This window comes from Leucopleurus acutus (genome assembly GCF_964270905.1).
Source record: "Leucopleurus acutus genome assembly, chromosome: 13".
In the NCBI taxonomy this organism is placed as follows: domain Eukaryota; kingdom Metazoa; phylum Chordata; class Mammalia; order Artiodactyla; family Delphinidae; genus Leucopleurus; species Leucopleurus acutus.
The window spans coordinates 43763811-43780272 of NC_139155.1; the positions used below are offsets into that span (position 1 = coordinate 43763811).

General features: G+C 34.0%; 1 protein-coding gene across 6 annotated transcripts in view; it reads left to right on the forward strand.

Annotated features, from left to right (window-relative positions):
• The window catches only part of TRAPPC8 (trafficking protein particle complex subunit 8), a 91131-nt gene that overhangs the window by 32408 nt on the left and 42261 nt on the right, over positions 1-16462 (forward strand). For all 6 annotated transcript variants that reach the window (XM_082853631.1, XM_082853636.1, XM_082853632.1 and 3 more), the window contains 6 exons: positions 1689-1794; positions 8101-8232; positions 11771-11995; positions 13230-13338; positions 14753-14947; positions 16065-16192. In XM_082853631.1, the coding sequence (XP_082709757.1) occupies positions 1689-1794; positions 8101-8232; positions 11771-11995; positions 13230-13338; positions 14753-14947; positions 16065-16192 (895 nt within the window). The remainder of the gene's footprint in view (positions 1-1688; positions 1795-8100; positions 8233-11770; positions 11996-13229; positions 13339-14752; positions 14948-16064; positions 16193-16462) is intronic.

Genomic DNA, 16462 nt, shown 5'->3' on the forward strand with positions numbered 1-16462 from the left:
TAAAATGTAAATAAATTTTCTTAAGTACAGGATATACAATATTACTTTTGCAATGCCCTTATAATGCCAGGCTCTACTTTTTAACTGATGCAATCCTATTTATACATTTCTTTTTTGAAGCTTTCCCTTCCCTCCTTTATCTCCCCAAATCATAATAAAAATCAATGGTACCCTGTTCATTATCTGTTTTATGTCAGTTTCTGCGTTTAGATAGGGATTGTGTCATAGAAACACTTGAATCTTTAGTAATTCCACTGCCTGACACAAATGACTTTTTAAAATCTTGCTTTAATAAACAAATTAATATAAAGTCCTGAACTTGGTAGCCTTGTGACTTCATAGCTGATCACAAGGGGAAATAGCTGAAGATAAAAATAAAACAATTGTGTTAAGATTTGTAAAGTTTACTTAAGAAGATTTAAGAACTGAGCATATTTGAGCATATTGTAGTATGTGAGTAGGTACTGGTAAGGAGGAGTTAGTCTTTTGTGTTCATTAAAACATTCTCAGATATTCATAAATACCAACCCTCTAAAAAAAATCATGATTTGTAGAAAGTTTATGGCAGGTCACTACGGTAATTTTGAAAGTAGTGAAATGTATTTTTAAAATATCACTGTTCAGAATGACCTTCAAGTTAGTAGTCTTTGGTTGTAATTTTAAGGTCAAGTGGTATATTTTTGTATAAGAATTAGAAAGTAAAATGAGAAAAACTTTGCTGCTACAGTTGACCCTTGAACAGGATAGGTTTGGACTGTGTCAGTCCATTTCTTTTTTTGGCCATGATGTGTAGCATGCGGGATCTTAGTTCCCAAACCAGGGATTGAACCTGTTCCCCCTGCAGTGGAAACGTGGAGTCGTAACCACTGGACCGCCAGGGAAGTCCTGTGGGTCCACTTACACATGAATTTTTTTCAAGAAATATATACTACAGTACTACATAATCCACAGTTGGTTGAATCCATGGATGTGGAACTGTGGATACTGAGGGCCAACTGCATATTTTTGACTGCACTGTTCAGTGGTCAACTGTATTTCTCAACAAAAGGATTCCATCTTGTAATTACACAGTAAAAAATATTTTCATTTATTTTTATTATTTTCAAGAATAAATAATCTAACTCTAGATTTTTGATGATAGTTGTCCACAAGAAAAATCAACTGATTTTGTGTTTTTACAAAGAAGATCTTTCTCAGTAACAGTCAGGCAACACTGGCTCCATGCTATCTCCAAGTGAAACATTTCAATAGTACTAACCAGAGAGAAAATGCCTAATTATTCCTAAAAGTAGTCAGTAAAATGAAACACACATTACCAGAGTTTGCAGTAAGGAAGGAAAAAGAAATCTGGGTGAAATGTTTATATTCCTTTATGTCTGAAAGCAAGTTTTGTTAACTAACTGCTGATTCAGAGATACGAGTTGGGTTCTAGCTTTTTTCATACAGGAAATGTGACTTTGTATTGTAGTCTTACTACAAAATTATACAATGCTAAAAAGGTTTGATGAGTTACGAGAATTCTTTGAAGTTTTTTTTTTTAACCTTTTTTGGTAAGTAGAGAACAAAGACATGTATTTCTTTTTACTTAAAAACTAGAATTGGAAACTTTTGTTGAACACATGATTACTATGATGTACTAAAATATTATTGTAGTGCTAATTATATTTTTCTTGCCTTTTTTTCTCTAGGAATATGGTATTGGCTGAAAGATGTGTATTGCTTAGTGCTGAAATCTTAAAAAGCCAAAGCAAATATTCAGAGGCTGCAGCTCTCCTAATACGGTTGACCAGTGAGGTACTAAAACTGTGTAGTATTTGTTCTAATTAGTATTGTTTCATATATTTTTTTAAGTGTTTCTTTTTTCTTGAGAGGGTATGCAAAACAAAATTAGAGGGGTATCTCTCTTTGGGAATTTATAACCTGGCTACTTTAGTAATTTGTTGAATTAATTTTATTTTATTTACACATTTTAAGCCTGCATGATTATTAACCACAGACATGCACTGTATGTCTTCTATGAATTAAGTTTTGACTTATGGATAACCATATTTAAGGCAACATGCATATACATCTTTCCTAATATAAAATTGATACTTTAAAAAGTAATTACTCAGGAATTTTTAATTTTGTTTTCATTCCTATGAACTTGTTAAAAAATCATCTTACGCATTTTTAAAATCTATATTATGAATATTTCAAAAGGGAGAAAAAGAAATTCACGTAAATAGTTGCTGTTGAAGGTTTCCAACAGACATTAAGTTGTATTGACTATAGGCTTGTAAAGAATGGCAGTAATTCTTTGTCAGTATGGTTAAAGACATGTTTTTTAGATGAATGCTCAAGAACAGAAAAAACAAAATCAAACACCTTTGTGTTTATATTAATGTTCCCTAGGGTTTTAATCCTTGGACCGTTGTACTTTTTTACTTCATACATGTTTTAGGTAATCTATTTACAGTTATGATTTTCACTCTCAAATCTGTCTCCAGCCCTGATGTCTCCTTGAGCTTTAGATTTGAAAGGCCAACTGCCTTTTAGACTTAACCTACTTGAGTGTTCCCAATGCACCTTTGAGTCAACATAGCAATAACTAAACTTCTACTTTCTTACCTTATAGATCTTGATCTTAAATTATAACCAGCCAGCTCCTTATTTGCTCAAGGCAAAAACTACTTGAGATGTACCTATATTCTTCTATACTGTCAGTGACACAATTAGGGGATTTTTAATCTATCAATTAATTAATTAGGCTGCATCGGGTCTTAGTTGTGGCATGCAGGATCTTCGTTGTGGCATGTGGATCTTTTGTTGCAGTGTGCAAGCTTCTCTCTAGTTGTGGTGTATGGGCTCTAGAGTGCGCAGGTTCAGTAGTTGTGGCACGTGGGCTTAGTTGCCCCACGGCATGTGAGATCTTAGTTCCCTGACCAGGGATCGAACCCATGTCCCCTGCATTGGAAGGCAGATTCTTAACCACTGGACCACCAGGGAAGTCCCAGGGGATTTTTTGTTTTTAAACTTCTTAAACATGTTTTTATATCTTCACATATTTTACTTATCTCTCTTTGTCTTTTTAAAATCCCTCCTATTACTGTCCTGGTTCATGTCCTTAATGTCCTTCTCTTGGACTTTGGCCCTTTTCCTCACCTTAATTTAGTAGTCCTGATTATCAGTCATATCCTTCAGATATTTGTATGTAGTACCCAGGTTGTTCTAAGTGTCTCTGTCCTGTCCTTTCATATATGCTTTGAGACCTGACTTGTCATATTATATTGGAAATTATATTTAAGCTGTTAACTTCTTGAGGATAGGGAACTGGGTTGCTTTCTACATTTTTATCCCTAGTGGCTAACACTGGGCTTGACACATGGTATATCATTTACAGATGTTTGTTGAACTGAACCATTAATTATTCTAAAAAGGTTTCTGTCAGTTATAACTAAGTAGGCTAAGGGATGATTTTAAAAATATTTAATAATTGATACTGCATGGACACTGACCAGTATGAACAGTTGTCAGAAACTATTTGTTAGAGCTGAATATAGGTTCTTGAGTGTGTTGATATTCTGTATTATAATAAATAATCTTAACTTGGGTTTGAATATGTTGCTGAGTTTTTCAACCTAGGGGTTATCAGTGAATGTAAAAGGAATTTATGGTTTAGGAGCTTGGAGTAAAATTTCTTTAGAGCAAATTCTTCTATCTGCATTGTAGCGTTATTATTTTCTTTCATTATTCTTTTTCTTTCCAACTCTTTGTTTTTACCTTTCTTTTTCAAACCTGGATGATTTATTTTGTCATGAAATGCTAGGAAATTTATCATTGTCATTTACTGCTTTGGGGTGACAGATGGGGGTGAATGTGATATATTTCCCCAGAAATTGTGATTTTCACAGGCCTTTTCTACTATACCTGTCAGATATTTCTTTGAGATAACTTGAAAGTAAAGACTGTTAGGCATAATATGTCTAAGGTTATTAAATTTTAACTAATAATTTGTATTTATTGTAATTTTGTTAACTAGAAAGGCTGTTTAAAATGAAAAATGTACTCATCCTGAGGGTAGGGAACTGAGTTACATAGTCTTGACATTCATGAATTGTTTTTCCTAGATTTTTGTTAATCCCATTATAGCAAAAGATAGCTGTGATGAAAAGAGTTGTGCTTTGACTTTATTTTTTGCACTGTAAGTTTATGGGCAAGTGGGTCTTATTGTTGTGTTATGCCCTGGGATTTTCAGCATGGCAGAGCAAACCCAGTTTAATGATGAAACATGTCACATTTAGTGGCACATAGGTAGTGTTTAAATTTGGTGCTTAAAACATGGTGCTTTCCCCTTCCTTGTGTCTGTGTTTCTGTGTTGAACATTTATTCTGGTCATATAACCCTTTTTGTCTGTTACTCCATTTAAATACAATAAATCACCTTATCAAGGATATAGTAATAGCACCGGTTTTTTATAAGTTTCTCAAGCTTGGGAGGAACTGTTCCTGTGGTAAGTTGTTCAGCTGCTAGCACCTTTCCTGTTAATTTCACAATTATGCAAAGAAAAAAAATCTTAGTGCCATGCCATCCTTGAGATTTGATTCAGTTAAGTTTGTGCAGCGGGTGCCTTTTTTTAATGGAAGTGTTTATGGAAACCTCTACCTCAAATGATTTTTTCCCTTATATTTATCTTCATATTTTAAGTTAGTGTTGCCTTTTCAGCTTTTGTTAAAATTATATCTTGGCTGTGGGCAAAGTTCACAGGCTGGAGTTCTTGTTGCAGTGGTATCATGGGGTTTTTTCCTTAGTTCCTTATAGAGCATATATGATAGACTTGTCATAGCGTGGATGTGAACTAACTAAAATAAAATTTTATTCTTCAGCTCATTCAAAGAAAGCCTCTGCTTTCTGGATAAAATTATCACTTTGTGAAATTCTTCCATTTTTCTTCCATCAACACAGATGGCAGTTACCATTCTTTTCAGGGCCATTTTTTGGTTTCAAAGCAGTGTTTTTTTTCTACTTTAGGTGTCACTGTAAGACAGGACCTAAACGAAGAACAAAGGCTGCAGTGAGATATGAGTGCAGGGTGTTTAGCTCTGCAAATCAGTTCTTTCTCAGCAAACAGTTTCACTGGATGCAGGAGGCAAATTTTGCTTCAGTTAAATTAATATATGCTGTGGACTTCCGGGTCTCTCTTGAATTGGTCAGTCAAATTAAAGTTCAGAATGCTGAGGGTTTAGTGTGCTGGTTCTCAATTGAATTGTACATTAGAATCATTTACACACCATCAAAGATATCTAGGATATATTCCTTATTTTATTCAGAATGTCCAGGATTGCAGCCCATCTGGGTTTTGCAGGTTAATGAAGCTTTGTAGGCAATTAAAAAAATGTTTTTATGCTGTGTGTGTGCATGTATGTGTGTGTGTGTGTGGGTGCATGTGCATGCTAAGAATAAACTTAAGAAATTTATAGGACTTAAACTGACTCTATTGAGAAACCTAAATAAAATTCAAAAATAGAAGAAGTAATTAGAGGGAATCTACCTGTTCTAGATATTAAAATGTATTATAAGGCTTTAGAAGTTAAAACTGTTTACAATGATAAGAATAGACAGGGTAATGGAATAGAATGAGAATTTAAATACTACATGTAATTAGCTGTCATTTTGTCATATTAGTGGGAAATGTTAGGTTATTCACTGAATGGTGTTGTGACATCAAACTAGCTGATTCCTATCTTATTCATTACATGATAATTATAGCTTGATTAAGTTATAATATGAAAAAATGAACAACTTGGAAGAATATATGGGAGAACATTTTTTAAAATCTAGGAATGATAACATTCTTTCTTAGTTTGATACAGTATTTTGAAGCCATAGAAGCGAAGATATAGTATGTTTGACTACTAAAGAATAGACTCTTTCATGTCAAAACTGGGAAATACTATTTGCAAATATATGACAGAGGCCTAATATTAATTAAGTGTACAAAGGGCTCTTACAAACCAGATAATCAAAAAAACCCATTCACAAATGGGCATAAACAGGCAATTCACAGAAAAAATACAAAGACACATAAACATATGGAAGATGAATAGCCTTACTATTAAAGAAATGTATGTTGAGAAACAAAGTGTTATTTTTCTTTTATGAAAGTGATAAAATTAAAAAAAATGATTTTTGGCTGAGTGGAAAATGAACTCTTATTCTCTTATGGGAACTTTTACTGGTATGGCTTTTTTTTTTTTTTTTACCAGTTTGGCTATATTAATTGGAATTTGAAGTATATGCATAGCTTTCATTAACTCAGCACTTCTACATCCAAAAACTTGTTTAATAAAAATATTTGTATAGTTACTCAAAAATTTTTTGTAAAGATGTTTATTGAAGCATTTTTTGTAGTAATTAAAGTATGTGGCAGTATTAAATCAATCAGTTGGAGACTGTATTAATAAATTATGGTACATTTATATAATGGAATACAATGTGGCTTTAAAAGAAATGAGAGATGTAGATGTTTTGGAAAGAAGTCCATGATATTAAGTTAAAATGCAAGATAATACTCTGTATAATACGATTAATGTATAAGGAAGTATGAGTATTAAACTGTTGTATTTAACATATAAGTACAGGGAGGGAGGGAGAGAAACGACACAAACGAGCACCATGTTGGTAATAGTAGTTACCTCTGGCAAATTGGTTGAGGAATGAGGTGGGAAAGAAAGATACTCACTTTTTTTCTTCAAACATTTATTCTTTAAGGAAAAAAAGAGGCTGTATTTAATAATTTTTTAAGAAGAAAGCATTTTCCTAAAAAAATAAAGAAGTAAGCTCCCTAGCTTCCCCAGGTAATTCCGATGCCCTTGGTTAAACCCTTCGTTAAGAACTGCTTGTTAATTGTATATTCCTAATTTTCCCACTCACTAGCTTTTGGATTTGGTTAACTAAGAAAATCATCTGATCATTTAGTTTTTGTTATGAGGGGGTTGAAATAGATTAATAATATCTACCATTTACTGAATGCTTTCTGGAGTGTCTCCTCAGGTCTTTTTCCACTCTAATATAATTTTATGATTGCTACAGAGATAGTTACAGTAATCAATGGTCTATGAACACTTTTTGATGTAACTATAATTTGTTGAAATTATTGCATTTAAAGTCAATGTTTTCTGTTTTCAACTTTCCCTGGGGAAAATAATGGCAGCAGAACACATGGAAGGGCATGGTAAGTTCAGCTTGAGAACAGCTGAAAAACTAGAGAAAGTTTGGTGAAAATGTTGTTGATGCTTGATCAGCAACCTTCAGTACTTTCTCAGTTATTTGTAAAGTGACGATGGCTCTGTCATTTGAAAGGTTGTCCTTACGGGTGAGGCTATAAATGTAGTATGTGGTCTTTGTAGACTCTGTTGTAAGTCAGTTGAAGTGGAAACTAATTTGAGTTATACCATTTACTAACTAATATGCTAACAGTAGGTGATAATCTTTGAAGGGGAAGCCTTCTGGACTTTTTAATGCAAATCAGTCATTTTGACCCTCTTGAACTAGAGCAAAAACTGAGAATTCCTTTTAAGTACAGTAAAACCTGATAGAGGACAGAGTAGTAAATTAGATAATGTCATGATCTACACACATTCTATCTTTCCTTTTTTCTTGGATGGATGGAAGTATGCTATTGTATGTCACAGATGAGTTTCCAGAAGAAATTAGATTAGTGTGAATCTATTTTTTTCTGTACTCCATTTTCTGGTTTATCTTTAAATCAGTATACGTGTATTAAATTCCCAGTTTATATTCTTTTTTGCCATTTGAAAAGAGATTGCATTTCTTCACAGATTTATTACATGGGGCATATCATAACCAGACATTTGGCTCTATGAAAAGCAAAAGAAAATATTTCATGATAGAGACTTTTTTGGACTTTTTTTAAATTTGGCTTATTGGAAGAAAGAATCATCAAGACTGGATTGTCTCTTGATCACTGCCCTCAGATACTCCTAAGTTAAATATTGCGTATGCTATATATTATTTTAAGAAAGTAAATGTTTTTTCACTAATTACTTCTTTACTTTTAATTTTGTGACGTTAACCTTCTTTTTCTTTAACATTCAATAGGATTCTGATCTTCGAAGTGCACTTCTTTTGGAACAGGCGGCACATTGCTTTATAAACATGAAGAGTCCCATGGTTAGAAAATACGCGTTTCATATGATACTGGCAGGCCACCGGTTTAGTAAAGCAGGGCAGGTGAGTGCATTTGCTTTAAAAAGAAAATTATTTATTTATTTTAATTTTTATTTGTTATAATTTGTTTATAGAGGTATGTTATTTGTCAATTTTTTGATTTAAAGTTCTAAAGATGGAATTAAATTTTGTTCTGAGGTAATGTGTTATATTGATAAGGACATGAGATTTGGATTTAGACAAATCTGAGTTTAAATCTTGATCTACTCACAACTTGACTTTTTAAAGTTATGTCTTTGAGCCTCCGTTTTTTTTTTTTAATCTATAAAATTTGTAATTTTGCCCCAATTTTTGTGAGGTTAAACTAAATCATATATGTGAAGGCCAGATATACTGCACTTAAGTAATTTTAATTCTTCTTAAAGGTGATTAAACCCTCCCTATTTCAACTCTGGTCTTCTATTTTCTCTCAGAATGTCTCTTAATGGTATTTACTAAATATTTAATGGGTAGAAATCTTCTGTCTCTTGTCCCTGGGAGCAGTTGGGTTGGAAAAGATCTTTATTAATTTAGAGAGATTCTCTGGCCCCAGTTGTCCTTTTAAGCGTTAGCTGGAGGGACCTTTTTAGAGGCAGTTACCACTTTCTAGAGTGGTAACAGCAGTTGAGATATGGTGGTTTAGTGTAAATATAGATAGAAGTGTGGGTTGAGTAATCATCTCTGTATTCCAGGGACTTTGCTAGGAGCTGAGCTTACACCCGTAAAACTAACATGTCTTGTCTCTTAAGGAATTTTTTAATCTAGTCAGGGAGTGTGAGGATTTTTTTGAATTTAGTTAATAAGAATTTTTATGAACATACATTTTTCAAAGTCTGCGATAACCAGAACATGCCAGTGTTGTAAATTACATGTTATTTCAAAGATACAAAGAAATAAAGATGTTCTAAAATTATTCTCAATTTCATGTAAGAATGCCGTGATTTTTAAAAACCAACTTTTCAAAATTTGGGTTCCTCCCTCTATTTTTGGAAACTGGCAAGTTAGAAAATATGTGACCTTGCTTTATATTAAATACAAAACTGTAAAAATATTTATAAAATTAAAAGTCTTTATAATAATTTGATGTATTTCATGTATTAGAATTTCTCAGGCTCTGAAGTGGGGGTAAAAAAGCTCTGATTTTTCACAGCTTTTTTCCATAGTAAGTATAAAATGCATCTGAAACGTGCTATTCCATTGTTTATCTTTGCTTAAAAAGTGTTATTCAAAAATCTACAAAATGTGTTAAGCATGTGGTTTCCTTTCTTTAGAAGAATAATTATATGCCCCATTAGGAATGATTGTGTCTCTTATTAAAAGTAAGTTATCCTTTTTCCACATCTTTGTCCACTTTTGTGAATGGTTTCATTTGTGGTTATGATGTCATTGGATCTTGTATTTACCTTCTAAAAGTACAGGGCATATTGTTTCTAGGAAATGCATAGCAAGTTAAAAATGACTACATTGTGGTAGGTTGACATACATTTGCTATCTGGCCTAATAATCATCTTTAACTGTAGTTATCTCATGGAGTTAATGATTCCAAGGTAGGTTACTGTTTTGTGATCACTCTGTATACCTTGAACCCAGGGAATTGCTTTCTCAAGTAGTAGAAACTTGAAAATATAACTGGTAATGAAGACCTATTGGAAAAGCAAATATATGTCCCTTTGAAGTTTGTCAAGAACAGTATCTTCCTTGGAAGATAGGGCACGCATAGGGCACGTAATTCTGACTGAGGCCAGGTTGTTTCTGAGAAGCACCAACTTTTTATAACATTTCCATTAAAAACAGGTGTGTGTATTGGGAAGGATGAGTGAGGAGCATAGAGGATATTATATATATATAGTAATGTCATTTCTCAGTCCTCTCTGTGAGTTCATGTTGAATTACTTGTCCCCAGAAATTTTTTATAATTCAATTTTTTCATTAAGAATATGAACACATATAAGGTATTTAAAGTTAGAGAACTGACATTATAAGAGACTTTTACAGTTAAAAAAAAAAAATTAAGAAAGTGCTGGAGAAGGTGTTTGTGCCCAGAATACCCTGGACAATCTTTCTATTTTTTACTTCAAAAGGCAGACTTTAAATCCTTGTTACCTCTTAAATCTCTTTAGATGCTTTTTCAAGAGATCCTAAAAAATGCACTTGAACGTGACACTTCTAGACACCTTTGTTTCTCTTTATCTCTCAGTTTGTAAGATTCAGTAACTGTGTTCCTTTACTAAATGCAGTACAGAGATTGGGTTTTTTGTTTTTTAAAGAAACATGACTTAAAAATTATTTTGAAATAATCTCAAACTTATAAAAAAGTTACAAGCACAGTTCAGAAACTTTTGTTTACTTGAGCCATTTGAGAGTTGTGTGCCTGGTGCCCCAGTACCCCCCAGTACTTTAGGACATATTTCCTGTTTCTTAGAAACAAATTTTTTTCTCCTGTATTACCATAAAACAACAATGAAAATCAAGAACTTAGTACTAATACAGTACTACTATCTAATCCTTAGATGCCATTCAGGTTTTGATAGTTGCCCCCTAAATGTCCTTTATAGTGAAGGATCCTGTTCAGAAGGATACTTTGACATTTATGATATTGACACTTTTAACGATTATAGGCCGGTTATTTTGTAGAATGTCCCTCAGTTTAGGCTTATCTGATGTTTCCTCATCCTGAGATTCAAATCGGGTATCTTTGTAAGGATATCACAAAAGAGAGACTGTTCTTATTGCATGCTATCAAGTGGCAGATGATTTTGATTTGCTTTCTTTATCTCTTTTCAAGAAAACATTTCCTAAAACAATGAACAATTCTGGTTAAACATGGTACAGAATTTGTAAATCTGCCCTGGAGAGGGGAGTGGTTACAAGAATTTAGTCTGAAGCAAAAGGTTAGGTGGAGAGAAGCCTTTTTCTTGGTACCAAATCCCAGTTTTAGAATGGAGCTTGTCTGAGTTCAGAGGGTGGCAGTGATATATAATTAAAGCCAAATATCTGCTCATGGGTGTGGCAGGATGCAGCGGTGGGCAGAAGAAAAGGATGCCAAACTCTATCACTACCAAACAAACAAGACCAATAAATATAAGTACATACTTATACCATATACTCATATATGCAGTATTAGAATGCACATTACTGTTCAGCCCAGTGCGGTGGTATAGAGAGCTGACCATAACAAAATTTAGACTTTACAAGATAGTTCTCAGCTAGAAGCTAACGACGGCAAGTCTCTAACTGATCCATGACTCCATGTGCTACTGCTCTGGAAACTCCCAGATGGTTTTTCATGAAGTCATTATTAGCCCTGACTTCTTAAGACTTCTTGCCCTTGGACAGAGCAGTTACTTGTTTGCTTCAGGACCACTTGGTTTTTAGCAGTAATTACAAAGGGGTTTTCATAAATGTTAGTTTCATTTTCCTCATCATCCCAGTGTCTATTAGAGGAAGAACTAATTACCAGTTACTTGATTTCGTGTGTGTGTGTGTGTGTGTGTGTGTGTTATTTTTTCCAGTCCAAGAGAAATTTGGATTGTAATACTTTGTTTTGTGTATTTTCTTACAGAAGAAACATGCTTTACGCTGCTATTGTCAAGCCATGCAAGTTTACAAAGGAAAAGGCTGGTCTCTTGCAGAGGATCACATTAACTTCACCATTGGACGTCAGTCCTATACTCTTAGGCAACTGGACAATGCTGTGTCTGCTTTTAGGCATATTTTAATCAATGAAAGTAAACAATCTGCTGCTCAACAAGGGGCCTTCCTCAGAGAATATCTTTATGTTTACAAGGTGAACACTTATTTTCAAGAGTGTATATTAAAATTATATTTGTCATTATTTTCAGCAAAAAGCACATTCAGTACTAGCTAGTAGGAGTCTTATAAGTGTTTTTATTAGAATATATGCAATTATCTGTCTTAATATGGCAGGCTAGGCTTTTTGGTCATAGATCTGAGTTGTGCTGCCTTTCCACAGTTCTCATAAAAGAGAATTTTAATATTCCAGTAAACATTTGTATCTGTACTTGGAATCTTTAAAAAAAAGATGCCATGAGCTTTCTGGACTGTTTCTTCAATACTGTTTCTTCAATTCTTTTGAATTATAACTGGTTTTACAGTATATTGGGTTATCTCCCCATTTGGAAAGTACATTCCTCTCTTTTTCCTATGAAAGATAAGGAGATACGGATCTGTGGGAGGTAGATTAATTTGATGTAATGCAGTAGAATTAATAGGAAGAAAAAATATTTCACTGAGACAGGAGGATAGTAACTTTAAAGCATTGTTTTGTGGAGAAATGGAAAGTTGTAATTTTTTCCTCAGGGTCCATGAATAGTAAATATTTTATCTGTCCTGCAAAATATAATTACCCTTTTATACTTTATTAATTTGAAATCATATGGGTAAGAATTTTGGCAGAGAGGATGCTGTAATGAGTCCAGGTAAAAAACATACAAAAATAAAGATGTGTTACATATATACAATGGAATATTACTCAGCCATAAAAAGGAATGAAATTGGGTCATTTATAGAGACGTGGATGGATCTAGAGAGTGTCATACAGAGTGAAGTTAAGTCAGAAAGAGAAAAACAAATACTGTATATTAATGCATATATGTGGAACCTAGAAAAATGGTACAGATGAACCAGTTTGCAGGGCAGAAATAGAGACACAGATGTAGAGAACAAATGTATGGACACCAAGGGGGGAAGCGGTGGGGTGGGGGAGGGGTGGTGGTGTGATTAAAAATAAAAAAAATAATAATAATATTTGGAGGTATAACATCCAGAGAGAACTAACTAGCGGAGTAACCTTAGGGAGATTCTCCTGGACCACAATCAATGATATCTAAAGTTCTTCCCAGTTATAAAATTTTATGACTCTAAAATATTAAGTAAAACTAGTAATTAATATTCTTGTTTAACATGTTTTTAATATCTTGTGTATTAAAAAATGAGGAAGCACATTTTGAAGATAACGAAGTTTTCTCAAAAATTGTTCTTTTCTTTGGTATTTTTCCTAGAATGTAAGTCAGCTATCACCAGATGGTCCTTTACCACAGCTTCCTTTACCATATATTAACAGTTCAGCAACACGGGTTTTCTTTGGCCATGACAGACGACCAGCAGATGGTTAGTAAAGTTTAATTTGGCTTTGTTACCTCTTGACTTTTTTTAAGTTTTTTCATCTTTTTCCATTTAAAAAATAATGTGTAGTTGTTAAAGAATATTTGAAAATAAACAGCAATACCATATCATCTGTTACCCTGCTACCTGAGCTACTACTTTGGGGTTTTCCTTCCAGCTTTAAAAACTAAAAACAATAACAACAAAATAGCCGTACTTATAATGACTTTTCTTATATAATATAAAGAATTCTCATGTTATTACATAATCTTGATAAACATTTTTAATGGCTGTAAAATATTCCATTCAGTGCATATAAAGTATTGTAACATTTGCTTGTTTTATAGTTTCCATCTTTTTGCTTATATAAAATCTAAGTTGTAATAGACATTTTTGTGGATAAAACTTGTCTTAACATTTTATTATGGAAAATTTCAAATGTATACAGATGCAGTGAACAGTTGCCAATATTATGCTGTTCTTATTGTAAGACTTTTTTAAAACATAGGATTATTTCCTTAGCGTTGAGCTGTAGAATGGCAGTCCTGGGCCAAAAGTATAAATATATCAAGGGTCTTCATGCATGTTAAAGTAAACTTTGTAATTTTAAGCCTTCTTAATTGGAGCTTAATATGTTTCTTTTTAAGAGCTAATTTAGTAATTTATTTAAAAATATTTATCAGGATGCTTATAGCAGCATTGTTTTTAGTAGCAAGAAAAGTAAAACAGCAGGGAATGAATTGATAAATTTTGGTACATTCATATAATGGTTTCATGGATAATACCCCCAGCATAAAGCTGAGTGAAAAAAGTTGCAGAATGATGGCTGAAATGTAATTCCATGTATATAAATTTCAAAAATATAAACCAACTCTATGAATTGTTTATGTATACACTCATTTGGTAAGGTAAAAAAAATAAAAAATATGAGTGTGAATGTTATGCTTCAGAGTAGCTCTGGGAAGAAGTGGTACCAGTGGAGGAGATGAAGGAGAGTGACAGGATTGGGGAGGGTGACATAGAGGACATCAACTCTATCTGTAACATTTATTTTATTTTTAAATAAAATTTGGGATCATATAACAAAGTTAACATTTGTTAAATTTTGATATACAAGTATTTGTTATATTATTCTCCATGCTTTGTTCGTATGTTTGAAATATTTCATATAAAATTGTAGACAACTAGGAAGATGTATTCTTTCAGAGTCAGAAAGAAAAAAGCATCAATATTATAAGTTAAGTTCCAGTCAGGCTAGAATTAGTAAGAGGTTATTTTTCTCTCAGATAATTGGAAATAGGCAAGAATGGTATATGTGTTTATTTGGATACTTTAGACCTTTATTTTAAATATATTTCATTTGAGGGCAGGTGTTAATAAATATGCGTATTTAATAGTGACACTTTTCTTTTTTTTTAAGGTGAAAAGCAAGCAGCTACTCATGTAAGTCTTGATCAAGAATATGACTCTGAATCCTCTCAGCAGTGGCGAGAACTTGAGGAACACGTTGTGGCTGTGGTCAACAGAGGAGTACTTCCATCCAACTTCCACCCCACAGAGTACTGTTTGAACAGTTACTCAGATAACTCAAGATTTCCGCTCACAGTTGTAGAAGGTGATATACTTGAATTTCTTTTTAAAAAATATTTATTTATTTAATTATTTATTTTTATTTATTTATTTTGGCTGTGCTGGGTCTTAGTTGTGGCACACAGGATCTTTAGTTGCAGCATGCGGGATCTTCTTAGTTGTAGCATGCGGACTTCTTAGTTGTGGCATGCATGCGGGATCTAGTTCCCCAACCAGGGATCCAACCTGGACCCCCTGCATTGGGAGCGTGGAGTCTTACCCACTGGACAACCAGGGAAGTCCCTTGAATTTCTATTCATGTTTTTTTTTCCCCCTGACATCTTTATTGGAGTATAAATGCTTTACAATGTTGTGTTAGTTTCTGCTGTACAACAACGTGAATCAGCTTTTATTTTGTTTACAGTGTATTCAGGATAATGTGGGTTTTTTTGGTTTTTTTCTTTTAATTTAATTAATTAATTTATTTATTTGGGCTGTGTCGGGTCTTTGTTGCCACGCGTGGGCTTTCTCTAATTGTGGCGAGCAGGAGCTACTCTTCATTGCCGTGCGTGAGCTTCTCATTGCGGTGGCTTCTCTTGTTGCGGAGCACGGGCTCTAGGCACACGGGCTTCAGTAGCTGTGGTACGTGGGCTCAGTAGTTGTGGGTCGCGGGCTCTAGAGCACAGGCTTAGTAGTTGTGGCGCACAGGCTTAGTTGCTCCGTGGCATGTAGGATCTTCCCGGACCAGGGCTCGAACCTGTGTTACCTGCATTGGCAGGTGGATTCTTAACCACTGCACCACCAGGGAAGCCCTCAAGATAATGTTCTGCATGCCAAATATGACTAGAAGTTGGGGATGCAAAAGTAAATTGAGTACTCATAATGTAGTGAGCTGCATTTATAAAACCATGCAGTGGGGGCTTTAATACAGGAATATGCAATGTGCTTTTGGAATATAGAAGACAGAATGACATTCTTTGATACAGAGAAATTGGGGAAATCTTCTTGAGAAGGTAATTTAAACTGAATCCTGAATAAATGGACATTTACAAGGTGATAGGCAGAAATGCAGAGCTGTGAAAGCAAGGTGTGTTCAGAGAATTGAAGCATAGGGTGATGTATGGGGTTTATTCAAGTTATTAATTTAGGCCTTTCTTTTATAGAGCCAATAACAGTGGAAGTGGCTTTTAGAAACCCTTTGAAAGTTCCACTTTTGTTGACTGATTTGTCATTGCTCTGGAAGTTTCAACCTAAAGATGTCAGTGGAAAGGAAAATGAAGTTAAAGAACTAGTAAGTTGTTAAAAGGTATTTGTAATAAGCATGTTTCAGTAACAGTCTTAACAGATGCTGTAATAGCATTTCAACTTCTTCTGTTCAGTGAGCTGAAGTTACTCTTTTTTGTTTGTTTGTTTTGTTTTTTGTTTTTGCGGTACGCGGGCCTCTCACTGTTGCGGCCTCTCCTGTTGCGGAGCACAGGCTCCGCACGCGCAGGCTCAGCGGCCATGGCTCATGGGTCTAGCCGCTCCGCGGCATGTGGGATCTTCCCAGACCGGGGCACGA